General features: G+C 52.1%; 1 protein-coding gene across 3 annotated transcripts in view; it reads left to right on the forward strand.

Moving 5' to 3' along the window:
* TCHP (trichoplein keratin filament binding) overlaps positions 1 to 25,798 on the forward strand; it is a 99,064-nt gene extending 73,266 nt beyond the window's left edge. For all 3 annotated transcript variants that reach the window (XM_075320043.1, XM_075320046.1, XM_075320044.1), the window contains one exon: positions 22,091 to 25,798. In XM_075320043.1, coding sequence (XP_075176158.1) covers positions 22,091 to 22,123 — 33 coding nt within the window. In that variant the 3' untranslated portion in view covers positions 22,124 to 25,798. The remainder of the gene's footprint in view (positions 1 to 22,090) is intronic.
* The last annotated feature ends 2,140 nt before the right edge of the window (positions 25,799 to 27,938 follow it).

A 27,938-nucleotide genomic window follows, 5' to 3' on the forward strand; every position in this document is an offset into this window, starting at 1 on the left:
CTCCAGGCTCTGAGGCCGGGGCTCCATCCACAGACCCGGAGATCCTGCTGGAATGGAGCTGAGTATCGTCAGGGACAAGGCCCTGCAACGTTAAGGTACTCTGTGTCCCCGTACAGACCACGCACACACACACCAGCATGCTGGGTGTGTTAGTGCGCCGGGGACAACAGCGCTGCGCGTTTGGGCTTTACTCACTGCAGCTTAGCTGAGTGAGTTAATGTGTGGGAAACTGCCGCGCCGGCCGCTGCTAGAGAAGCGGCGCGGCTGAGACTTCTAGTGCGCCGGGAACTTCCGCGCTGACCGTGCTTTTACGACGGCAGCGCTTATAACTCGAGTCCCCGGCTTTTGCGGCCTACTTTCGTTTCCTTCCCGCCCCCGGGCCTGCCAGTCAGGGAAGGGGCGAGACGCTGTACAATGGTCAGCGCCGAGGGCTGGAGTCTTATTTACATACTCCAGCCCTCTCACTGGGCACAGGGGATGCTGCAGCTTCCCGCTCTTTGTCTAGGGCACGCCCACGGCCCGCCCCTCTTCACAGGACGTGGGCTATACTTACTGCAGCTTAGCTGAGTGAGTTAATGTGTGTGAAACTGCCGCGCCGGCCGCTGCTAGAGCTGCGGCGCGGCTGAGACTTGTGGTGCGCCGGGGACTTCCGCGCTGACCGTGCTTTTACGACGGCAGCGCTTACAAATCGAGTCCCCGGCTTTTGCGGCCTAGTTTCGTTCCTTCCCGCCCCCAGCCCTGCCAGTCAGGGAAGGGGCGAGACGCTGTACAATGGTCAGCGCCGAGGGCTGGAGTCTTATTTACATACTCCAGCCCTCTCACTGGGCACAGTAGGACGCCAGCTTCCCGCACTTGGTCTGGGGCACGCCCACGGCCTGCCCCTCTTCACAGGATGCCGGCAGCCATTCCTGCATGCAGTCTAAGCTGGAGAACGGACACAGGCTCTGGGAAACCCAGTCAAGGGATTCTGGCGACCACACACCCGCTTAAGCGGGCGGTAAGCAGCACCTTGGTGCTGACCCCACTAGTGCCACAGTGTTTTTTGTGTACTTTATGCTTGTACCTATATTTGCACTGTACGGTCGCTTCTTGGCTATATACCCCTAGATTGCTCTGAGGAGACAACAGCATGTCGTCCGCAAAAAGCAAGGGTGCCAAGGCACAGGCTTCTATGCTGTCTATACCGCATGTGAGGCTGTTTTACCAGCAGGTTCCAATAACCCCCATTGGGTAGGGTTTCTGCTAGTGGTGGCCCAGAGAGAGCCACCTGTGAAAATGTCCAGAGGACAGAGTTTGCAGTTTTTTGCTGATAACATGTCTGGGACTATGACCAAAAAAGTCTAGCAACTTTGCAGTCCAGGCCGGTGACTCAGACATGGGCACTGGTGAATCAAGGCTCCCCGGTCTCCCTCAGTTGGAATAATCCGTGCTCCAAGGGGGTCCCATGCATCCCAGGCTGAAGGCTCTGACACGGACGACAGTCCCAGACAGCCTAAGCGAGCTCGCTGGGAGAGACCCTCGACTTCACACACTGGTCAGGGTCTCAGCGAGAGGATTCTCTGTATGATGAGGCAGAGGTAGCTGATCAGGATTCTGACCCTGAGACCGCTTTCAATCTGGATGCTCCTAATGGGGACGCCATGGTGAATGATCTCATAGCGTCCATCAATAGACTGGTGGATATTTCTCCCTCAGCCCCTCCAGTGGAGGAGTCAGCTTCGCAGCAGGAGAAATTCCATTTCAAGTATCCCAAGCGTTACTTCAGTACTTTTTTGGGCCACTCTGACTTCAGAGAAGCAGTCCAGAAACACCCCGCTTATCCAGACAAGCGTTTCTCCAAACGTCTTAAGGATACACGTTACCCTTTCCCCCTGACGTGGTCAAGCGCTGGACCCAGTGTCCAAAGGTGGAGCCCCCAATCTCCAGGCTTGCGGCTAGATCCATAGTTGCAGTAGGAAGATGGGACTTCACTTAAAGATGCCATTGACAGACAGATGGCCCTTTGGTTGAAATCTGTCTATGAAGCTATCGGCGTGTCGGTTGCTCCGGCATTCGCAGCCGTATGGGCACTCCTAGCTTTTTCAGCTGGTCTTGCGCAGGTGGACACTGTCACAGGTACATCTGTGCCGCAGGTGGCGTCCTTAACCGCGCAATGTCTGCATTGCGGCTTACGCTATTAATGCTGTCCTGGACTCTACGAGCCGTACGTCAGTGGCGTCCGCCACGTCCGTGGTTTTACGCAGAGCCTTATGGTTAAGGGAATGGCAGGCAGACTCTGCTTCCGAAAAGTGCTTAACCAGGTTGCCATTGTCTGGTGACAAACTGTTTGGTGAGCGATTGGGGTCGAGGTTTCGGTCCTTCCCAGGCTCGGGCAGGTCCCAATTTTCCTCGTCCACAAGGACTCAACAGGCTCAGAGGGGCTCAGATTCCTGGCGGGCTCAATCACACCCAAGGAAGGCAGCCGGAGGAACCGCTACCAAGGCGGTTTCCTCATGACTTTCAGCCCTCTCTCTCTCCGCATCTGCGGTCGGTGGCAGACTCTCCCGCTTTGGCGACATTTAGATGCCACAGGTCAAGGGCCGGTGGGTGAGAGACATTTTGTCTCATGTGTACAGGATAGAGTTCTGTTCTCGTCCTCCGGCTTGATTCTTCAGAACTTCCCCACCTCCCGACCGAGCCGATGCTCTTCTGCAGGCAGAAGGAGTGGTAACCCCGGTTCCTCTTCAGGAACAAGATCACGGTTTTTACTCCAATCTGGTTGTGGTGCCATAAAAGGACGGCTCTTTCCGTTCCGTTCTGGACCTAAACCTGCTCAACAAGCACGTGAAAACCAGGAGGTTCCGGATGGAATCCCTCCGCTCCGTCATTGCCTCAATGTCTCAAGGAGATTTCCTAGCGTCAATAGACATCAGGATGCTTATCTCCAAGTGCCGATTGCCCCAGAGCACCAGCGTTTGCTACGATTCGTTATTGAAGACGAGCATCTTCAGTTCGTAGCCCTGCCCTTCGGTCTGGCGACAGCCCCACGGTTTTTCATCAAGTTCATGGCAGCAGTGGTAGCAGTCCTGCACTCTCAGGGTCACTCAGTGATCCCTTACTTGGACGATCTACTTGTCAGGCACCCTCTCAAGAGGCATGCCAACACAGCCTGAACGTTGCGCTGGAGACTTTCCAGAGTTTCGGGCGGATCATCAACTGTTCAGAGTTAAATCTGACACCAACCTAATCGCTGACAGATCTTGGCATGGAGTTTCACACTCTCTCAGCGATAGTGAAGCTTCCGCTGGACAAACAGCGTTCACTACAGACGGGGGTGCAGTCTCTCCTTCAAGGCCAGTCACACCCCTTAAGACGCCTCATGCAGAGGCAGTCCCTTTCGCGCAGGTTCATCTGCGTTCACTTCAATGGGACATTCTCCGCCAATGGGATGGGAAGTCGACGTCCCTAGACAGGAACGTCTCCTTTTCTCAGACGGTCAAGGACTCTCTTCAGAGGAGTCCAACCTTCAGATCAATGTTCTGGAAATCTGGGCAGGTCTCTTGCCCTGCAAGCCTTCCAGCAGTGGCTGGAAGGCAGACAGATCTGAATTCAGTCGGACAACTCCACAGCGGTGGCATACACCAACCACCAAGGCGGAACACGCAGTCGGCAAGCCTCCCAGGCAGTCCGGCGGATTCTGATGTGGGTGGAAGACAGAGCATCCACCAGATCCGCAGTTCACATCCCGGGCGTAGAAAACTAGGAAGCAGACTTCCTCAGTCGCCAGGGCATGGACGCAGGGGAATGGTTTCTGCACTCGGACGTGTTTCAGGAAATCTGTAGCCGCTGGGGGATGCCGGACGTCGACTTAATGGCGTCTCGGCACATCAACAAGGACCCGATTTTCATGGCGCGGTCTCACGATCAAAGAGCTCTGGCGGCAGGCGCCTTAGTTCAGGATTGGTCGCAGTTCCAGCTGCCCTATGTGTTTCTCCCTCTGGCACTGTTGCCCAGAGTGCTACGCAAGATCAGCTCCGATTGCCGCCGCGCCATCCTCGTCGCCCCAGACTGGCCGAGGAGGTCGTGGTACCCGCATCTGTGGCATCTCACGGTCGGCCAACCGTGGGCACTACCAGACCGGCCAGACTTACTGTCCCAAGGGCCGTTTTTCCATCTGAATTCTACGGCCCTGAACCTGACTGTGTGGCCATTGAGTCCTGGATCCTAGCGTCTTCAGGTTTATCTCAAGACGTCATTGCCACCATGAGACGGGCTAGGAAGCCGACGTCTGCCAAGATCTACCACAAGACGTGGAAGATATTCTTATCTTAGTGCTCTGCTCAGGGAGTGTCTCCCTGGACATTCGCATGGCCTACTTTTCCTTCCTTCCTGTAATCTGGTTTGGGAAAAGGTTTGTCGCTCGGCTCCTTTAACGGACAAGTCCCAGCGCTGTCTGTATTCTTTCAGAAGCGCCTAGTACGACTTCCTCAGGTACGCACGTTCCTGCAGGGGGTTTGTCACATTGTCCCTCCGTACAAGAGGCCGTTAGACCCATGGGATCTGAACAGGGTACTAATTGCTCTCCAGGAGCCGCCCTTCGAGCCTCTGAGGGATGTTCACTTTCTCGACTTTCACAGAAAGTGGCCTTTCTGGTAGCGGTCACGTCTCTTCAGAGAGTGTCCGAGCTAGCAGCGCAGTCATCCAAAGCTCCCTTCCTGGTGTTCCACCAAGACAAGGTGGTTCTGCGCCTGATTCCGGAGTTTCTCCCTAAGGTGCTATCCCCCTTTCATCTAACAATCAGGATATCTCCTTACCTTCCTTTTGTCCTCATCCAGTTCATCGATATGAAATGGATTTGCATTGGTTGGATCTGATGAGAGCGCTCAGAATCTACATTTCTTCAGCGCTCTATTGGGAGACCCAGACGATTGGGGTATAGCTACTGCCCTCCGGAGGCCACACAAAGCACTACACTAAAAAGTGCAAGGCCCCTCCCCTTCTGGCTATACCCCCCCGTGGTATCACGGGTTCTCCAGTTTTCAAGCTTTGTGCGAAGGAGGTCAGACATCCATGCATAGCTCCACAGATTTTAGTCAGCAGTAGCTGCTGACTATTTCGGATGGAAGAAAAGAGGGCCCATATAGGGCCCCCAGCATGCTCCCTTCTCACCCGTGGATGGTGTTGTAAGGTTGAGGTACCTATTGCTGGTACGGAGGCTGGAGCCCACATGCTGCTTTCCTTCCACATCCCCCTGAGGGGCTCTGAGGAAGTGGGATCCTGCCGGCCTCAAAGCTCTGACGCCGGGCTCCATCCACAGACCCATTTGAACCTGCTGGATACGGAGCTGGAGTACCGTTCAGGGACATGGCCCTGCACCATTACAGGTACTCTGTGTCCCCGTACACACAGGCACAGCACACTCCAGACTTGCTGGGTGTGCTAGTGCGCCGGGGACAGTAAAGGGTTACAGTCACTGCAGCTTTGCTGAGTGACTTTGTGTTTTGGGAACTACCGCGCCGGACGCTCCGGGAGCGGCGGCGCGGCTGGGACTTGTAGTTCGCCGGGGACTGGGCGCCGACCGCGCTTTTACGGCGGCGGCGCTTATAAATCCAGTCCCCGGCTTCTGCGGCCTAGTGCCGCTTCGTTCCCGCCCCCTCCCTGTCACTCAGGGAAGGGGACAGACGCTGAGCAATCAGCAGCGCCGAGGGCTGGAGCCTTTTTACATGCTCCAGCCCTCTCACTGCACACTGTCGGACGCCGGATTCCCGCTCTGCCTTGGGGGCACGCCCACGGCCCGCCCCTCCTCACACGAGCTGGGGAAGAAGCCGGCAGCCATTACTGCAGTCCGAGCTCGGACTTTCGGCACCAAGGCAGGACGGTGGCGATCATACACCCGCTTATAGGCGGGCGGTAAGAGGCACACATAGTGCTGACCACGATATAACTGCAGTGTGTACATGTGTTGTTTTTTACTGCATAGGTCGCTATATGCCCGCTGGGGGAGCGACACATCAGCAGCAGGAAAGCAGGTGTGCTAAGGCACAGGCTTTCTAGGCTGCTTGTATTGCACGACTGAGGTGTTCATTTGTGTTTATGCTTATATGCTATACATTGCACTGTACAGTCGCTAGTCTTAGCTATATTCTCCTGGAATGGCTAGACTACAGCAGCAGAAAACCAAGGGTGCTGGGGCACAGGTTTTTTTCTATGCTGCTTGTATTGCATGGGCTGCAGTGTGCATTTGTACTTGTGCTTGTATGCTATACATAGCACTGTATGGTCACTCTTCTGGGCCATATTCCCCGAGATGACTAGTCTACAGCAGCAGAAGAGCTGGGGTGCCAGGGCACAGGCTTCTATGCTGCTTGTTTTGCATGTGCTGCAGTGCTCATTTGTACTTGTGCTTGTATGCTATACATTGCACTGTAGGGTCACTCTTCTGGGCTATATTCCCCTAGATGACTAGTATGCAGCAGCAGAAGAGCAGGGGTGCCAGGGCACAGGCTTCTATGCTGCTTGTATTGCTTGTGCTGCAGTGGTCTTTTGTACTTTATGCCTGTATGCTATACATTGCAATGTACGGTCACCAATTTTGGCTATATACTTCTAGATAGCTAGTCGGCAGCGGCAAAAAAGCAACACAGATTTCAGTGCTGTTTTTACTACATGGGATGCTGTTCATGACACCGTCCCATTGTGTGCATGCTCCCCTGTAGCACGTCGTCTGCCGGGGTCTCTAGCACTTCGTCTGCCGGGGCTCTACTAGTTGTGGCCAAAGAAACCTCCTGTCAACCCTGTCCATGGACAGGGACGGAGTAGTCATAATATAGAGACTTGCACCCATGGGCAATCTACTTGACCAAAAGGGCAGCTCTTCAGGGCTTTGATACTGACATCGCTCTCAATCCGGATACACCGGGTGGTAACGCCATACGGAATGATCCTATACCGTCCATCAATGGAAGGTTGGATCTTTCTCCCTCAGCTCCCCCAGTGGAGATAGGAGACGAACAGGAGAAGTTCCTTTTCAGTATCTCACGCAGATATTGAGTATTTTTCTGGCCACGCTGACTTCAGAGAAGCAGTCCAGGAACACCACGCTTACCAGATAAGCGTCTTCTCCAAACGTTTTTAGGATACACGTTATCCCTTTTCCCCTGACGTGGTCAGCGCTGGACCCAGGGTCCAAAGGTGGATTCTCCAATCTCCAGGCTTGCATATAGAGCCATAGTTGCACTGGAGATGGGGCTTCACTTAAAGATGCCATTCACAGACAGATGGACTCTGGTTGAAATCTGTCTAGGAGGCTATCGGCGTGTCGGTTGCTCCGGCATCCACAGCCGTATTGGCAACCTAACCTTTTCAGCTGTTCTTGCGCAGCTGACCTTGAGCAGGGACATCTGTACCGCAGAGGCGTCCGTAACCCCGCAATGTCTGCACTGCGACTTACCCTGTTAATACTGTCCTAAAAGTACAGTCGAGGTTTCGGTCCTTCCCAAGCTCCGGCAGGTCCCAATTGTCCTCGTGCAAAAGGGCTACAAAACCTCAGACGGGCTCAGATTCCGCCGGGCTCAATCTCGCCCAAGGAAGGCAGTCGGAGGAACCGCTACCAAGGCGGTCTCCTCAGGACTCTCAGCTCTCTCTCTCTCTCCGCATCCGCGGTTGATGGCAGACTCCCCCGCCTTTGGCGACATTTAGCTGCCACAGGTCACAGACCGGTGGGTGACGGACATTGTGCTCACGTGCACAGGACAGTGTTCTGTTCTCGTCCTCCGACTCCATTCTTCAGAACGGCCCCACCTCTCCACCGAGCAGATGCCCTGCTGCAGGCGGTGGACGCTCTAAGAGCAGAAGGAGTGGTGATCCCTGTCCCCCCTCAGGAACGAGGGCGAGGGTTTGTACTCCAATCTCTTTGTGGCTCCAAAAATGGACGGTTCCTTCCGTCCTGTTCTGGTCCTGAAACTGCTCAACGAGCATGCGAACGCCAGGCGGTTCCGGATGGGATCCCTCCGATCCGTCATTGCCTCAATGTCTCGAGGAGACTTCCTTGCCTCAACAGACATCAAAGATGCCTATCTCCACGTGCCAATTGCTACGGAGCACCAACGTTTTCTACGTTTTGTGATAGGAGACGAACATCTTCAGTTCGTAGCTCTGCCATTCAGTCTGGCGACAGCCCCACGGGTGTTCACCAAGGTCATGGCAGCAGTGGTAGCAGTCTTGCACTCTCAGGGACACCCGGTGATCCCGTACTTGGACGATCTACTCGTCAAAGCACCCTCCCTCGAGGCATGCCAACGCAGCCTGAATGTTACGCTGGAGACTCTCCAGACTTTCGGGTGGATCATCAATTTGGCAAGGTCAAATCTGTCTCCGACTCAATCACTAACGTATCTCGGCATGGAGTTTCATACTCTATCAGCCATAGTGAAGCTTCCGCTGAACCAGCAGCGTTCACTGCAGACAGAGGTGCAGTCTCTCCTTCAAGGCCAGTCGCACCCCTTAAGGCGCCTCATGCACTTCCTAAGGAAGATGGTGGCAGCCATCGAGGCAGTTCTCTTTGCGCAGTTTCATCTGCGCCAACGGCAATGGGACATTCTCCGCCAATGGGATGGGCAGTCAACCTCCCTGGACGGGAAGTCTCCCTTTCCCTGACGGCCGAGGACTCTCTGCAATAGTGGCTTATTCCCACCTCATTGTCATAGCCCCCATCCTGGGCAGTGGTCACGACAGATACGAGTCTGTCAGGGTGGGGAGCAGTTTGTCTCCGCCACATGGCTCAGGGGACGTGGACTCAGCAGGAGTCCACCCTTCAGATCGATGTTCTGGAAATCGGGGCAGGGTATCTTACCCTATTAGCTTTCCAGAAGTGGCTAGAAAGAGAGCAGATCCGAATCCAGTCGGACATCTCCACAGCGGTGGCATACATCAACCACCAAGGAGGGACACGCAGTCAGCAGCCTTCCAGGAAGTCCGGCGAATCCTCATGTGGGTGGAGGACACAGCATCCACCATATCCGCAGTTCACATCCCGGGCGTAGAAAACTGGGAAGCAGACTTCCTCAGTCGCCAGGGCATGGACGCGGGGGAATGGTCCCTTCACCCGGACGTGTTTCAGGAAATCTGTTGCCGCTGGGGGGTGCCGGACGTCGACCTAATGGCGTCTCGGCACACCAACAAGTTCCCGGCATTTATGGCACGATCGCGCGATCACAGAGCTCTGGCGGCAGACGCCTTAGTGCAAGATTGGTCGCAGTTCCGGCTCACATATGTGTTTCCACCTCTGGCACTCTTGCCCAGAGTACTGCGCAAAAATCAGATCCGATTGCAGCCGCGTCATACTCGTCGCACCAGACTGGCCGAGGAGATCGTGGTACCCGGATCTGTGGCAGCTCACGGTCGGCCGACCGGGGTCACTACCAGACCGACCAGACTTACTGTCTCAAGGGCCGTTTTCTCCATCGGAATTCTGCGGCCCTGAACCTGACTGTGTGGCCTTTGTGTCCTGGATCCTAGCGTCTTCAGGATTATCCCAAGGGGTCGTTGCCACCATGAGACAGGCTAGGAAGCCCACGTCTGCTAAGATCTACCACAGAACGTGGAAGATTTTCTTAATCTGGTGCTCTACTCAGGGAGTGTCTCCCTGGCCATTTGCATTGCCTACTTTTCTTTCCTTCCTACAATAGGAGTTAGAAAAGGGCTTGTCGCTAGACTCCCTCAAAGGGCAAGTCTCAGCACTATCCGTGTTTTTTCAGAAGTGTCTAGCACGTCTTTCTAAGGTGCGCACGTTCCCGCAGGGGGTTTGTCATATCGTACCCCCGTACAAGCGGCCGTTAGATCCATGGGATCTGAACAGGGTTCTAGTTCCTCTCCAGAAGCCGCCTTTCGAGCCTCTGAAGGAAGTTTCCTTTTCTCGCCTGTCACAGAAGGTGGCGTTTCTCGTTGCGATCACATCGCTTCGGCGAGTGTCTGAGCTGGCAGCTCTGTCATCCAAGGCTCCCTTCCTGGTGTTTCACCAGGACAAGGTAGTGCTGCGCATCATTCCGGAGTTTCTCCCTAAGGTCGTATCCTCGTTTCATCTTAATCAGGATATCTCCTTACCGTCCTTTTGCACTCATCCGGTTCACCGGTATGAGAATGTTTACGTTTGCTAGATCTGGTGAGAGCACTCAGAATCTACATTTCCCGCACGGCGCCCATACGCCGTTCCGATGCCCTTGTCGCTGGTACGCGCAAGAGGTTGCAGGCTTCTAAAGCCACCCTGGCTCGATGGATCAAAGAACCAATTCTGGAAGCCTACCGTTCTGCAGGGCTTCCGGTTCTTTCAGGGCTGAAAGCCCATTCAACCAGAGCCGTGGGTGCGTCCTGGGCGCTACGACACCAGGCTTCGGCTCAACAGGTGTGCCAGGCAGCTACCTGGTCGAGTCTGCACACTTTCACCAAACATTATCAGGTGCATACCTATGCTTCGGCGGATGCCAGCTTAGGTAGAAGAGTCCTGCAGGCGGCAGTGACATCCCCGTAGGGGAGGGCTGTTTTGCAGCTCTAACATGAGGTATCTCTTTACCCACCCAGGGACAGCTTTTGGACGTCCCAATCGTCTGGGTCTCCCAATAGAGCGCTGAAGAAGAAGGGAATTTTGTTACTTACCGTAAATTCCTTTTCTTCTAGCTCTTATTGGGAGACCCAGCACCCGCCCTGTTGTCCTTCGGGATTTCTTGGTTGTTTGCGGGTACACATGTTGTTCATGTTGAACGGTTTTTCAGTTCTCCGACGTTATTCGGAGTTAATTTGTTTAAACCAGTTATTGGCTTCCTCCTTCTTGCTTTGGCACTAAAACTGGAGAACCCGTGATACCACGGGGGGGTATAGCCAGAAGGGGAGGGGCCTTGCACTTTTTAGTGTAGTGCTTTGTGTGGCCTCCGGAGGGCAGTAGCTATACCCCAATCGTCTGGGTCTCCCAATAAGAGCTAGAAGAAAAGGAATTTACGGTAAGTAACAAAATTCCCTTCTTCCCGCACGGCCCCCTGCGCCGCTCGGATGAACTCTTTGTACTTGTCGCTGGTCAGCGCAAAGGGTCGCAGGCTTCCAAATCCACCCTGGCTCGATGGATCAAGGAACCAATTCTTGAAGCCTACCGTTCTGCTGGGCTTCCGGTTCCATCAGGGCTGAAGGCCCATTCTACCAGAGCCGTGGGTGCGTCCTGGGCATTACGACACCAGGCTACGGCTCAGCAGGTGTGCCAGGCAACTACCTGGTCGAGTCTGCACACTTGCACCAAGCATTATCAGGTGCATACCTACGCTTAGGCGGATGCCAGCCTAGGTAGAAGAGTCCTGCAGGCGGCGGTTGCCTCCATGTAGGGAAGGGCTGTTTTACGGCCCTAACTTGAGGTATTAATTTACCCACCCAGGGACTGCTTTTGGACGTCCCAATCGTCTGGGTCTCCCAATGGAGCGCCGAAGAAGAAGGGAATTTTGTTACTTACCGTAAATTCCTTTTCTTCTAGCTCCAATTGGGAGACCCAGCACCCGCCCTGTTTCCTTCGGGATTTTTGGTTTTTCGGGTACACATGTTGTTCATGTTGAATGGTTTCAGTTCTCCGATGTTCCTTCGGATTGAATTTGTTTAACCAGTTATTGGCTTTCCTCCTTCTTGCTTTTGCACTAAAACTGGAGCCCGTGTTCCCACGGGGGGTGTATAGGCAGAAGGGGAGGGGCCTTACACTTTTTAGTGTAATACTTTGTGTGGCCTCCGGAGGCAGTAGCTATACACCCAATCGTCTGGGTCTCCCAATTGGAGCTAGAAGAAAAGGAATTTACGGTAAGTAACAAAATTCCCTTCTTTTTTTTTTTTATTTATTATTATTATTATATTATTAATTATTTTAATGGTGATCAAAAAAATCTGAAGTTTGGGAAAAATTGGGCAGCTTTGTGTCGCCATTTTTCGAGACCCGTAATGTTTTCATTTTTCAGTCGATAGAGCTGTGTGACTGCTTATTTTTCTTTTTCGCTCTATTGGGAGACCCAGACAATTGGGGTGTATAGGCTATGCCTCCGGAGGCCGCACAAAGTACTTCACTTAAAAGTGTTAGGCCCCTCCCCTTCTGCCAATACACCCCCCGTGCTCCCACGGGCTGCTCAGTTTTTTGCTTTGTGCGAAGGAGGTCAGACACGCACAGCACAGCTCCACAGATTAGTCAGCAGCAGCTGCTGACTAGGTCGGATGGAAGAAAAGTGGGCCCATATAGGGCCCCCAGCATGCTCCCTTCTCACCCCACTTTTGTCGGCGGTGTTGTTAAGGTTGAGGTATCCATTGCGGGTACGGCGGCTGGAGCCCACATGCTGTTTTTCCTTCCCCATCCCCCTTAGGGCTCTGGGTGAAGTGGGATCTTATCGGTCTCCAGGCACTGAGACCGGGCTTCATCCACAACTCCTGTGGAGCCTGATGGATAGGAGCCGATACCGTTCAGGGACATGGCCCTGCATCTTAAAGGTACTCTGTATCCCTATGGGGACCGCGCACGGCATCACCTCAGCTTTGCTGGGTGTGCTAGTGCACCGGGGACCGCGGCGCTGACCGGGTCTATATGTGCCATTACACACTCAGCGTCGCTGAGTGTGTTTATATGTAAGGGCTACCGCACTGACCGCCGTTGCCACGGGACACTGCGGCGCGGCTGGGACTTGTAGTTCGCCGGGGACTTTCACGCGACCGCGCTTTTACGGCGGCCGCGTTTATTACTACAGTCCCCGGCTTCATTGCGGCCTAGTTTCCCTTTTTTTCTCCCGCCATCAGCCCTGACAGGCAGGGGAAGGGCGGGACGCTGCACGGAGCGAGCAGCAATGAGGGCTGGAGTATGATTTACATGCTCCACTCCCCTCACTGTACACAGTATGAGCGCCCGTTTCGCGCTCTTTCTAGGCCACGCCCACAGCTTCCTCAGCTCGTCAGGACGCCGCAGCCATTCCTGTCAGCTCCACCGACGCTGCAGAGAGGGACATATTCATGGGAGACCCAGAAACGGTCTCTGGTGGCCTCACAACCGCTTAGGCGGCTGGTAAACAGCACATGTGGTGCTAGCCCCATGGTGCTGTATTGTATGGGTACATTATTTGTGTACTGTATATAATTTACACTGTATGAGCACAGTTCTTTCTGGCTCTATACCCTATTGTGTTACTCAGGGAAAACTATAGCATGGCGCCCATAAAAGGCAGGGGTGCCAAAACACAGGCTTATTATGTTGCCTGCGCCGCATGTAAGACCCAGCTACAGGCAGGTTCCACTGACCCTCATTGTGTACAGTGTTCGACCCCTGTGACACTTACTCAGCCGGATCCTCTGCTAAGAGGGGCCCAGGGGGAGCCACCTGTTGACACTGTCCAGGTGACGGGGACTGAGTTTGCAGCCTTTAAGGATCAACTCTCTGAGACTATGGCTAAGATACTAGAAGCCTTGCAGTCCAGACCGGTATCTCAGCAAAGGGACTCTGTTGAATCATTGTTCCCTGACCCCCCTCAGTTGGACCAACAATGTCCTCACGGGGTATCTCATACATCCCAGACGGAGGGTTCGGACTTAGAACCTAGCCCCAGATCGTCTAAGCGAGCCCGCTTAGAATTTCCCTCGACATCATATTGTTTAGGGTCTCAGCGGGGGGATTCTCTGGTTGATGATGCGGAAACAGCTGATCAGGATTCTGATCCTGGGAGCGCTCTCAATCTTAATTCTCCAGACGGGGACGCCATAGTGAATGATCTTATTGCATCCATTCATCAGTTGCTGGATATTCTTCCCTCAGCCCCTCCGGCGGAGGAGTCTGATTCTCAGCAGGAGAAATTTCGCTTCAGGTTCCCCAAGCGTACACAGAGTATGTTTCTAGACCACTCTGATTTCAGAGAGGCAATCCAGAATCACCATGCTTGTCCGGATAAGCGTTTCTCTAAGCGCCTTAAGGATACACGTTATCCTTTTCCCCCGGAAGTGGTTAAAGGTTGGATTCAATGTCCCAAAGTGGATCCTCCAATCTCCAGACTGGCGGCTAGATCCATACTTGCAGTGGAAGATGGGGCCTCGCTTAAAGATGCCACTGACAGGCAGATGGAGCTCTGGATGAAATCCATCTATGAAGCTATCGGAGCTTCTTTTGCCCCAGCATTCGCAGCCGTATGGGCGCTACAAGCTATATCAGCAGGTCAAGCGAAAATTGAAGCGGCCGCGCCACAAGTGGCTTCCATTACCTCCCAGACCTCGGCAATTGCGTCTTACGCTATGAATGCTGTCCTGGACTCTGTGAGCCGTACGGCAGTTGCGACCGCCAATTCGGTAGTAGTCCGCAGGGCCTTGTGGCTACGGGAGTGGAAGGCAGATTCCGCTTCCAAAAAAGCGTTTAACCGGTTTGCCAATTTCTGGCGACAGGCTCTTTGGCGAGCGCCTGGATGAAATCATCAAACAATCCAAGGGAAAGGATACATCCTTACCCCAGCCCAAGCAGAACCTCTCCCAACAGAGAGGGCAGTCGAGGTTTCGGTCCTTTCGGGGCGCGGGCAGGTCCCAATTCTCCTCGTCCAAAAGGTCTCAGAAAGAACAAAGGAACTCTGATGCATGGCGGTCTAAGTCACATCCTAAAAAGGCCATTGGGAGCACCGCTAACAAAGCGGCTGCCTCATGACTTCTACCTCCTCTAGTAGCATCCTCGGTCGGTGGCAGGCTCTCCCGCTTTTGCGACACCTGGCTGCCACAAATAAAAGACCGCTGGGTGAGAGACATTCTGTCTCACGGTTACAAGATAGAGTTCATCTCTCGTCCCCCGACTCGATTCTTCAGGTCTTCTCCGCCTCCCGAGAGAGCCGAGGCTCTTCTGCAGGCGCTGGGCACTCTGAAGGCAGAAGGAGTGGTGGTCCCTGTTCCTCTTCATCAACAGGGCCACGGTTTTTACTCCAACTTGTTTGTGGTCCCAAAGAAGGACGGGTCTTTCCGTCCTGTCCTAGACCTGAAACTTCTCAACAAACACGTAAAGACCAGGCGGTTCCGGATGGAATCCCTTCGCTCCGTCATCGCCTCAATGTCCCAAGGAGATTTCCTTGCATCGATCGATATCAAAGATGCTTATCTCCACGTTCCGATTGCCCCAGAGCACCAGCGCTTCTTGCGCTTCGCCATAGGAAACGAACACCTGCAGTTCGTGGCACTGCCATTCGGCCTGGCAACAGCCCCACGGGTTTTCACCAAGGTTATGGCTACTGTAGTAGCGGTCCTCCATTCTCAGGGTCACTCGGTGATCCCGTACTTGGACGATCTGTTGATCAAGGCACCCTCTCTAGAGGCATGCCAACACAGCCTCGACGCTACCCTGGAGACTCTCCAGAGTTTCGGGTGGATCATCATTTTTCCAAAGTCAAATCTGACACCGGCCCAATCGCTCACATACATTGGCATGGAGTTTCATACCCTCTCAGCGATAGTGAAGCTTCCGCTGATCAAGCAGCGGTCACTACAGACAGGGGTACAATCTCTCCTTCAAGGCCAGTCACACCCCTTGAGGTGCCTCATGCACTTCCTGGGGAAGATGGTGGCAGCAATGGAAGCAGTCCCTTTCGCGCAGTTTCACCTGCGTCCTCTTCAATGGGACATCCTACGCAAATGGGACAGGAAGCCGACGTCCCTCGACAGGACCGTCTCCCTCTCTCAGGCGACCAAAGCTTCCCTTCGGTGGTGGCTTCTTCCCACTTCATTGTCGAAGGGGAAATCCTTCCTACCCCCATCCTGGGAAGTAGTCACGACGGACGCAAGTCTGTCAGGGTGGGGAGCGGTTTTTTCTCCACCACAGGACTCAGGGTACGTGGACCCGGCAAGAGTCCTCGCTTCAGATCAATGTTCTGGAAATTCGGGCAGTGTATCTTGCCCTGAAAGCGTTCCAGCAGTGGCTGGAAGGCAAGCAGATCCGAATTCAGTCGGACAAATCTACAGCGGTGGCATACATCAACCACCAAGGCGGCACACGCAGTCGACAAGCCTTCCAGGAAGTCCGGCGGATTTTGATGTGGGTGGAAGCCACGGCCTCCACCATATCCGCAGTTCACATCCCAGGCGTGGAAAACTGGGAAGCAGATTATCTCAGTCGCCAGGGCATGGACGCAGGGGAATGGTCCCTTCACCCGGACGTGTTTCAGGAGATCTGTTGCCGCTGGGGGGTGCCGGACGTCGACCTCATGGCGTCCCGGCACAACAACAAGGTACCAACGTTCATGGCACGGTCTCAAGATCCCAGAGCTCTGGCGGCAGACGCCTTAGTTCAGGATCGGTCGCAGTTTCAGCTCCCTTATGTGTTTCCTCCGCTGGCACTGTTGCCCAGAGGGTTACGCAAGATCAGGGCCGACTGCCGCCGCGCCATCCTCGTCGCTCCAGACTGGCCGAGGAGGTCGTGGTACCCGGATCTGTGGCATCTCACGGTCGGCCAACCGTGGGCACTACCAGACCGACCAGACTTGCTGTCTCAAGGGCCGTTTTTCCATCTGAATTCTGCGGCCCTCAACCTGACTGTGTGGCCATTGAGTCCTGGATCCTAGCGTCTTCAGGGTTATCTCAAGAAGTCATTGCCACTATGAGACAGGCTAGGAAACCAACGTCCGCCAAGATTTATCACAGGACGTGGAAAATTTTCCTGTCGTGGTGCTCTGCTCAGGGTTTTTCTCCCTGGCCATTTGCATTACCTACTTTTCTGTCCTTCCATCAATCTGGACGGGAAAAGGGTTTGTCGCTCGGTTCCCTTAAGGGACAAGTTTCAGCGCTCTCTGTGTTTTTCCAGAAGCGCCTAGCTAGTCTTCCACAGGTACGCACGTTCCTGCAGGGAGTTTGTCACATCGTTCCACCTTACAAGCGGCCGTTAGAACCCTGGGATCTAAACAGGGTGCTGATGGTTCTTCAGAAACCACCATTCGAGCCAATGAGAGATATTTCTCTCTCACGCCTTTCGCAGAAAGTGGTTTTTCTAGTAGCAGTCACTTCACTTCGGAGAGTGTCTGAGCTAGCAGCGTTGTCGTGCAAAGCCCCTTTTCTGGTTTTTCACCAGGACAAGGTGGTTCTACGTCCGGTTCCGGAGTTTCTCCCTAAGGTGGTATCCCCCTTTCATCTCAATCAGGATATTTCCTTACCCTCTATTTATCCTCATCCAGTTCACCAATGTGAAAAGAATTTGCACTTGTTAGATCTGGTGAGAGCACTCAGACTCTACATTTCTCGTACAGCGCCCCTGCGCCGCTCGGATGCACTCTTTGTCCTTGTCGCTGGCCAGCGTAAAGGGTCACAGGCTTCCAAATCAACCCTGGCTCGGTGGATCAAGGAGCCAATTATCGAAGCTTACCGTTCGGCTGGGCTTCCGGTTCCCTCAGGGCTGAAGGCCCATTCTACCAGAGCCGTGGGAGCGTCCTGGGCTTTGAGGCACCAGGCTGCGGCTCAACAGGTGTGTCAGGCGGCTACCTGGTCGAGCCTGCACACTTTCACGAAGCACTATCAGGTGCATACCTATGCTGCGGCGGATGCCAGCCTAGGTGGACGAGTCCTTCAGGCGGCGGTTGCCCACCTGTAGGAAAGGGCCGTTTTACGGTTCTCTTACGAGGTATTATTTTACCCACCCAGGGACTGCTTTTGGACGTCCCAATTGTCTGGGTCTCCCAATAGAGCGAAAAAGAAGAAGGGAATTTTGTTTACTTACCGTAAATTCCTTTTCTTCTAGCTCTAATTGGGAGACCCAGCACCCGCTCCTGTTTTTTTGTGTACACATGTTGTTCATGTTGAATGGTTTCAGTTCTCCGAGTTTCCTTCGGATTGAAGTTAAACCAGTTTATAATTATTTTTTCCTCCTTCTTGCTTTTGCACCAAAACTGAGCAGCCCGTGGGAGCACGGGGGGGTGTATTGGCAGAAGGGGAGGGGCCTAACACTTTTAAGTGTAGTACTTTGTGCGGCCTCCGGAGGCATAGCCTATACACCCCAATTGTCTGGGTCTCCCAATTAGAGCTAGAAGAAAAGGAATTTACGGTAAGTAAACAAAATTCCCTTCTTTGCGAGGCGAGACAGTGTTTTTATCGATCCCATAATGGGATAGATATGATGTTTACATTGCTTGTTACAGCATTTTTTGTGGTATTGCACTAATCTTTGCGTTAATTTTTTCTGTTTATGTTGTTTACCAGTTGGGTTAATTATTTTTATATTTTGAAACATTGGACCATTCTAAAGACTGCGATACCGTATGTGTGTATTTTGTTATCTGTATGTTTAATGGGGCAAAAGTGGGTGATTTGAAAGAATATTGTTTTTTTTTTTTTCTCTTTTCACTGTATTTATTAGGTTTTTTTTGGGGACTATAATTTGCGATCGTCTGATCGCTTGTGCTATATACAGCAGTGGCACAACATTGCAGCATATAGTGAAAATCACAGTCTCCTTTTAATCCTGGCCATAGGCATAGTTTCAAAGGAGCTCTGTATTGACCTAAATGGAGGTCTTCAGCAAACCCCTGGCTATCGGCAACGATACGCGATCATGTTTGGCCGCATAGAACGGTGCAACCCCATGTCGGCACGCTGTTAATGTTGCTGTCAGAGTTTGACAGCGTCATTTAACAGGTTAACAAGCCACGCATGACTGTTAGAGGCAGGTCCTGGCTGTAACACAGCCATTAACTGCAGAGCATGGGACGAACTCAACCCATATATACCCGCTTCCAACTCGCACCATACATGTACTGTTGATGTCGTGAAGGGGTTAAGAAGCACTCCCTAGAAGTTTTCACTAAATATGTGTATATATGTATACATTGTAGTGTGTTTAATATACTCACCTACTGTGGTCTTCTCCAATATCCAGTGCCGTTCTGCCTTTTTTCGGTTTAAACAGGTGCAATTTTTCCCGTGTATGTAGATTTCACCACTGGTCTTTGTTCTCTGGTTTGTGAAAGTTGCTCCATGGAAGACAGGACAGGTGACTGGGTTGTATGGGATTGCCCCTCTGTTGAAACTTCAAGGGAAAATTCACCTTTGAAACGACTGTCGGTGGAAAGCCAGTTAGATATGTGTTTTTATGTCCTCTGTTCTAATGTTGCATACAGTATCCTAACCAATGGAGGATGATAGTGCTACATACAGTGGCGTAACTAGAGTTTGATGGGCCCTGGTGCAAACTTTGGACCGGGGCCCCCCTCCATGTACACAACACTTAGGGTACGGGATAATGATGCTGACACTTGGCTTTTACCCACAGCACCCAGGTTTCCCATGATCTAAAATCCCTCTATCAGCACCCTGCTTTCCCATGCTCTGTCATACATCTTTCCCTCAGCACCCAGCTTTCCCATATCAGATCATGGGAAAGCTGGGTGCTGAGAGATGTATAGCAGAGCATGGGAAAGCTGGGTGCTGAGAGATGTATAGCAGAGCATGGGAAAGCTGGGTGCTGAGAGATGTATAGCAGAGCATGGGAAAGCTGGGTGCTGAGAGATGTATAGCAGAGCATGGGAAAGCTGGGTGCTGAGAGATGTATAGCAGAGCATGGGAAAGAGCCCTTTTCCCTCAGCACAAAACATTCCCATCCCATACTTGTATCTTTGTCCCCCCTTGTATATAGTTCTCCAAATACTATAATAGCCCCCACATAGCCTTCCATATAGTATAAAGGGTCCCACATAACCCTTTATATATTAGAATGCACCCCCATAGTTCTCCATGTATTATAATGCATTTCCCATAGTTCTCCATATTTTATACTGCACCACAGTCCCCCATGCTTTATAATGCACCCCCACAGACCATGTGTAAGGTAGCCTCCATAGTCCTCCATATATTATAATGTAGCCCCCATAGTCCTATATGTATTATAATGCAGCCCCATAGACCTCCATGTATAATGCGCTGCTATAGTCTATGTATAAAGTGTCCTTCATGTTTATTATGCAGTCCCATAGACCTCCATGTATCATGCAGCCAGCACCCCCAGGCCTCCATGTATTATGCAGCCAGTCCCACCAGGGCCTCCATGTGTCATGCAGCCAGCCCCACCAGGTGTCATGCAGCCAGCCCCACCAGGGCCTCCATGTGTCATGCAGCCAGCCCCACCAGGGCCTCCATGTGTCATGCAGCCAGCCCCACCAGGTGTCATGCAGCCAGCCCCACCAGGGCCTCCATGTGTAATGCAGCCAGCTTCCCCCGGGCCTATATGTGTCATGCAGCCAGCCCCCCCAGGGCCTCTATGCGTCATGCAGACAGCCCCCCCAGGGCCTCTATGCGTCATGCAGCCAGCCCCCCCCCATGGCCTCTATGCGTCATGCAGCCAGCCCCCCCCAGGGTCTCCATGTGCCATGCAGCCAGCCCCTCCAGGGTCTCCATGTGTCATGCAGCCAGCCCCCCCAGGGCCTCCATGTGTCATGCAGCCAGCTTCCCCAGGACCTCCATGTGTCATGCAGCCGGCCCCCCCAGGGCCTCCATGTGTCATGCAGCCAGCCCCCCCAGGGCCTCCATGTGTCATGCAGCCAGCCCCCCCAGGGCCTCCATGTGTCATGCAGCCAGCCCCCCCAGGGCCTCCATGTGTCATGCAGCCAGCCCCCAGGGCCTCCATGTGTCATGCAGCCAGCCCCCAGGGCTTCTATGTGTAATGCAGCCTGCCAGCCAGCCCCACCAGGGCCTCCATGTGTCATGCAGCCAGCCCCACCAGGTGTCATGCAGCCAGCCCCACCAGGGCCTCCATGTGTCATGCAGCCAGCCCCACCAGGGCCTCCATGTGTCATGCAGCCAGCCCCACCAGGTGTCATGCAGCCAGCCCCACCAGGGCCTCCATGTGTCATGCAGCCAGCCCCACCAGGGCCTCCATGTGTCATGCAGCCAGCCCCACCAGGTGTCATGCAGCCAGCCCCACCAGGGCCTCCATGTGTAATGCAGCCAGCTTCCCCCGGGCCTATATGTGTCATGCAGCCAGCCCCCCCAGGGCCTCTATGCGTCATGCAGACAGCCCCCCCAGGGCCTCTATGCGTCATGCAGCCAGCCCCCCCCCATGGCCTCTATGCGTCATGCAGCCAGCCCCCCCCAGGGTCTCCATGTGCCATGCAGCCAGCCCCTCCAGGGTCTCCATGTGTCATGCAGCCAGCCCCCCCAGGGCCTCCATGTGTCATGCAGCCAGCTTCCCCAGGACCTCCATGTGTCATGCAGCCGGCCCCCCCAGGGCCTCCATGTGTCATGCAGCCAGCCCCCCCAGGGCCTCCATGTGTCATGCAGCCAGCCCCCAGGGCTTCTATGTGTAATGCAGCCTGCCAGCCATCCCCACCAGGGCCTCCATGTATCATGCAGGCAGCTTCCCCGGGCCTATATGTGTCATGCAGCCAGCAAAATAAAAAAACAAGTACCTCTCTGCTCCTTCTGACCCCTGCGACTGCGGTAGTTATGCCCCTGCCCCCATATGTCACACACCCTGCTCCCTATACAGCCTGCACCCCCATATCACATACACACCCTGACCCACATATCTCACCCTGCCCGTACCCCAACTTACCCCTCTCAAACACTCTGCACCCTTCACATGCTTCTGTCACAGTCTGCAGCCCTCATATCCCACTCACCCTGCAGCCCCTCCCCTCATGTCCCCTCTTTTCTCATTACCACTCATGTGTTCGAAGTATCTTCTCCTGCTTTCTCCCCGGCATCCTGTGTCTCCTCCCACACAGTCACATGGGCGTGACGTCATCGCAGGTCCTGGTAGGGATAGATTCCGTCTGCCGTACAGGAGCACATCTCCTCCTCTGCAGCAGGTCAGGAACGCCTGGTGGCCTCTCCAGGTCAGGGGCCCCTCTGCCCCCTGCAGACACTGGGCCCCCCTGACTCACAGGCCGGCCCCCTAACGGTCGCGCAGTCGGCCACTACATAGTGGCACTACACATAGGGGCTCGGCAGCCGGCTCTGCAGAGCGGCTGCCGGGCCCCTATAACCCTGCGGGCCCGGTCGCAGTGGCGACCTCTGCGACCGCGATCGTTACGCCCCTGGCTACATATTGTATATAAAGTCTTACAGATGGCTTGATAATGTATTTACTAATGATTTCCAACTTTCTTTTTCGTTGCAGGTGTTTGGCCGTCCACGGTCTGCTTGGTCTTAACAGAGAACATAGACCAGGATTGTCAACAATGCAAAAAAAGAAAAAAGTAGATTTTGTTTGTTCTTTCCTATGTACATAACTTTTCCTTGTATATATTTTTTTTCTAGGGATGTTTGTGTGTGTGTATATACACCTTCTAATACAATATTAGCTGACATTATTTATGAGCAGAATGTAGAAATGAAAGCAATTGTCTAGCTACAACAAGTTATCATTTATCCAAAGGATATGTGATAATGTTCTGATTTCTGAGGCTCTGCGCCCTAAGACCGTACTGTACGGCAGAACAGGGAGTTTATATATCCCCCTTATTGGCACTTTGTTCCTGATTACAAAATGGAGTGGCAGGTCAGATGCTTGAAGGTTGCGCTGTTCGTTCTGTAGGAGGCTGCCGGAATGAATGCAGTGGTCGCTGCTCCACTATAGCAGGCAGAAAGGGGAGCTTATATCCCCATCAGTGCAGATTGAACCACCACTGATCAACAAGTTAGCACTTATCAGATAGGTAGTAACTTGTTTTCACTGGACAATCCCTTTAAATCAATTTCTAGAAAGCTTCTATGTTGCCACCTTGTGGTGGAAAGTAATATTTAGGCTTCTGCTGGGCAGATAATCTGACAGTTGCTAGTTTTGGATGCATGCGCTTATTTCCCATTCTACCAAACAAAAACAAAAAAACTTTTGTTTTAAAGGAGCAAGCCAGTGATTGTTTTTAATCATGTACTGTGTCTAATACCTATCCTTTATAAACAGAATTAAATTATATTTCTAAAGATAGTCTCATAGTGGGCTGCATACATGTTTGGAGATGCTACTTCAGCAATAATGCAAACACATGCGCCCTCACACGTGCTGACCACATATAGCAGCGCACCATTAGATCATACCCTTTGGATGTGTTGTAGTTTTTAATTTGATACAAATTGGGTGCTGTCTTCAAGGGTTTTTGTTTTGTTTTTTTTTACTGGTGGTTTAGAGAATTTTAGAATCAAATGTATGTCCTCATTCATAGTGCAATATAAGTCAAAACAAAAGTGAAAAAACATGGAATGATTTTGATCTCTTTTAGTTTTATGTTTACGTGTCACTCCTGATGAAAATGGCCATGCACGATACTGCTGTGTGAACGAGGCCTACCCTTGTAATACGAAGTCTCATTCTTATGTGCATGCTTTTTTACACAGCCGTCAGGACAGAAATGCAACCCACATACTTGTGCATCTCAATAAATTAGAATATCCTCAGAATGCTAATTTATTTCAGTAACTCAATACAAAAAGGGAAACGCATATATTATATAGTCATTACAGAGTGATCAATTTCAAGTTTTTTTTTATGTTAATGTTGATGATTAATGCTTACAGCCGATGAAAACCCAAAAGTCATATCAGAAAATGTAGAATATTATCTAAGACTAAAAAATGATTTTAATGTGCAGTACAAGCACTCAATACTTCGTCGGGACTCCTTTTCCATGAATTACTGCATCAATGTGGCATGGCATAGAGGCGATCAGCCTGTGGCACTGCTGAGGTGTTATGGAAGTCCAGGTTGCTTTGATAGCAGCCTTCAGCTTGTCTGCATTGTTGGGTCTGATGTCTCATCTTCCTCTTGACAATATCCCATAGATTCTTTATGGGATTTAGGTCAGGTGCGTTTGCTGGCCAATAAGCAACAGTGATACTTTGGTTATTAAACCAGGTATTGGTACTTTTGGCAGTGTGGACAGGTGCAAAGTCTTGTTGGAAAATGAAATTTCCATCTCCAAATAGCTTGTTGGCAGAGGGAAGCATGAAGTGCTCTAAAATTTCCTGGCAGACGTATGTGCTGACTTTGGTCTTGATAAAACACAGTGGATCTACACCAGCAGATGACATGGCTCCCCAAACCATCACTGATTGTGGAAACTTCACACTAGACCTCAAGCAGCTTGGATTGTGGCCTCTCCACTCTTCCTCCAGACTCTGGGACATTGATTTCCAAATGAAATGCAAAATTTACTTTAGTCTGGAAACACCTTGGGCCACTGAGCAACAGTCCAGTTCTTTTTCTCCTTGACCCAGGTAAGACGCTTCTGGCGTTGTGTATTGGTCATCAGTGGCTTGATACAATGAATGTGATGGTTGTAGCCCATGTCCTTGATACATCTATGTGTGGTAGCTCTTGAAGCACTGACTCTAGCAGCAGTCCACTCCTTGTGAATCTCCCCCAAAATTTTGAATGGCCTTTTCTTAATCATCCTATCAAGGCTGAGGTTAGCCCGGTTGCTTTTGCACTTTTTTCCTTCCACTCACCTTTCCATTAATATGCTTGGATACAGCACTCTGAGCCGCCAGCTCTTTTGGCAGTGACCTTTTGTGGCTTACCCTCTTTGGGAATTGTGTCAATGACTGCCTTCTGGACATCTGTCAAGTCAGCAGGCTTCCCCCATGATTGTGTAGCCTACTTAACCAGACTAAGGGACCATTTTAAATGCTTAGTAAGCCTTTGCAGGTGTTTTGTGGTAATTCTAATTTTCTGAGATAATGACTTTTGGGTTTTCATTGGCTGTCAACCATAATCATCAACATTAACAGAAATAAACACTTGAAATAGATCACTCTATATAATATGTGTTTCCATTTTTGTATTGAATTACTGAAATTAACTTTTTGAGGATATTTTAATTTGAGATGCACTTGAAAATCAGTAGTCACAGCAGTCTGATTGTTATGGTGTCATAAGTTTTTGTTCTGCTGAGACTGTTGGGAGTGGTAGTGCTGAAGTGGATTCCAGGGCCACGTATTGCAGCTTTTTTGTACATGGCTCCCAACTGTAAGACCACGTGCGCACGTTGCGTTCAGTAATTTGCAGAAATGAACGCATTCTCTGGCAGAATGTCAGTCAAATTTTGTTTTGACCACATCAACACAGGAAATATGCATGCGTTTTTCTAGCGGTTTGTGTTTTCAACACAAATACACAACTATATAAAGTTTGCACATTCAAACAGTAGAAAAAGTGAAAAAAAATAATAATCTTTAAATCATACACTAATGAAAATTGCCCGGAAAGTAAAGCAATTGAATAATTATGTTCAAAATAAACAAAGTATTGTTTCACTCATTTTTTTTAAAGTTGGAATGGATGTGAGGGCAAATGGAAACTGCTTGCCCTCACTATGTCAAAAACGCATGCTTTGATTTTGTCAAAAAAAGCATGTGTTAAGCATCAAAAATGCATGTAAAACGCTAGAATTTTCTTTAAGGATGCGTTTTGATAATTCTCATTGACTTCAATTTTAGCAAAACGCTGCCAAAATGGCAAAAACAGTTGATATGTTGCCTCTTCAAACGCAGAGATTTTGACAAATTCAACAAAACGCAGCGTTTTTAAATGCATCGTGCGCACAAGAAAGCCCTATTTCCCATAGACTTTGCCTGGAAATCAAAACGCATGCAATTTTGCATCAAAACGCTGCAGAAACGCATGAAAAGACGCAACGTGCGCACATGGCCTTTAACCCCTTCACGACCGCGGGCCGTAAAATTACGTCCTATTTTAACGTGACTTAACGACCAGGGACGTAATTTTACGGCCTAAACTTCATTTGATTGCCGTGGCCATAGCAACGGCTTTCAAATGATGTCCCCTGCTGTTTCTTACAGCAGGGGACCTTTGCTTGACCCCAGGGGGGGCGGCATCGCCACCCCCTATCGACGATCGATGTGATTGGCTGTTCAAATCTGAACCGCCAACCACATCGATCGCACTAATTTCGGCAAAAATAATGCCCGAATTAGTGCGATCCTGTGAGATCCAGCTATGAGATGCCGCAGCTGCTGCAGCATATCATAGGTGGACCTCAAACATGCCGCCCCCAGCCCCTGCAGCACTGATTGGAGCGATCGTGCTATGACGCGCAATCGCTCCAATCAGTGTGCAGTGGGGCGGTCTGATCTGCCGGTGGCCGCCCTCCCCAGGCCTGTGCTGGCCTGCGAGCCCTCCCCCAACATGGCTGCAGCGTGGAGTGGCTGGTACTTTTGGTACCACGCCACCGCTGCTGCCGCCGCCGCCTCTGATGTCTCCGCCGCTGCAGCTCTAATGGTAAGTATTCCGCTCCCTGCGCGCTCCCGTGAAGGCCCCTGCGCGCTCCCGTGAAGGCCCCTGCGCGCTCCCGTGAAGGCCCCTGCGCGCTCCCGTGAAGGCCCCTGCGCGCTCCCGTGAAGGCCCCTGCCCGTGCCCCCCCCGATCTGCCCCCCTACGCCCCGATCTGCCCCCCCCGGCATCCCGATCTGCTACCACCGCTGCTGCTGCAAAGTGAGTACTGTGCTCACTTTGCAGCCCGTGCGCGCTCCCGTGGTGCCCCTGCGCGCTGCCGTGATAGCCCCTGCCGTGCCCCCCCCGCGATCTGCTCCCCCCAACCACCCCCCCCCCCCCCCCGACATCCCGATCCGCTCCCCCCGCGATCTGACTGCCTCCCCCATTATTTCTATTCTGCTTCTGCAGCTCCCTCTCCGGTCTCCCCCTCTGCTCTCCCCCCCTCCCCCTCTGCTCTCCCCCCTCCCCCTCTGCTCTCCCCCCCCCCCCCCTCTCCCCCTCTGCTCTCCCCCCCCCCCCTCTCCCCCTCTGCTCTCCCCCCCCCCTCGCTTTTTGTATCGCATCCGTCCGTGCGTCCCGCCGAGCGCTGATTAGGGATGCAGATAACGGATCGGCATCCCTGCTCAATTTTTGGCGTGACTTTTTTCCGTATTCACGACGCTTTTTGTATCGCATCCGTCCGTGCGTCCCGCCGAGCGCTGATTAGGGATGCAGATAACGGATCGGCATCCCTGCTCAATTTTTGGCGTGACTTTTTTCCGTATTCACGACGCTTTTTGTATCGCATCCGTCCGTGCGTCCCGCCGAGCGCTGATTAGGGATGCAGATAACGGATCGGCATCCCTGCTCAATTTTTGGCGTGACTTTTTTCCGTATTTGCGACGCTTTTTGTATCGCATCCGTCCGTGCGTCCCGCCAAGCGCTGATCAGGGATGCACATAACGTATCTGCATCCATGGTCAATTTTTGGCGTGACTTTTTTTTTTACGTATCCCCGACGCTTTTTTTTATCGCATCCGACCGTGCGTCCTGCAGCGGCCGATCAGTGCACTGCGTCTGTGCGTTTGAAAAGTCAAATGGCGCTCCTTCTCTTCTGAGCCCCGCCATGCGCTCAAACAATTACTTTCCACCACATATGAGGTATCTGCGTACTCAGGAGAAAATGCACAATACGTTTTATGGTGCATTTTTTCCTGTTACCCTTGTGAAAAAAAAAGCTACCTAGTTGAAGCAACCGTTTTGTGGTAAAAAAAAAAAAATTCTTTTCACGGCTCAACGCTATAAACTTCTGTGAAGCCCCCAGGTGTTCAAAGTGCTCACCAAACATCTAGAAAAAATATTTGAGGGCTCTAGTTTCCAAAATGGTGTCACTTGTGGGGGAGCTCCACTGTTTAGGCACCATAGGGGGTCTCCAAACGTGACATGGCGTCCGCTAATGATTCCAACCAATTTTGCTGTCAAATGGCGCTCCTTCTCTTCTTAGCCCCGCCATGCGCCCAAACAATTACTTTCCACCACATATGAGGTATCTGCGTACTCAGGAGAAAATGCACAATACATTTTATGGTGCATTTTTTCCTGATAGCCTTGTGAAAAAAAAAGCTACCTAGTTGAAGCAACCGTTTTGTGGTAAAAAAAATTTTTTTTCTTTTCACGGCTCAACGCTATAAACTTCTGTGAAGCCCCCAGGTGTTCAAAGTGCTCACCAAACATCTAGAAAAATTATTTGAGGGCT

Source organism: Anomaloglossus baeobatrachus, chromosome 1 (genome assembly GCF_048569485.1).
Source record: "Anomaloglossus baeobatrachus isolate aAnoBae1 chromosome 1, aAnoBae1.hap1, whole genome shotgun sequence".
Classification (NCBI taxonomy): domain Eukaryota; kingdom Metazoa; phylum Chordata; class Amphibia; order Anura; family Aromobatidae; genus Anomaloglossus; species Anomaloglossus baeobatrachus.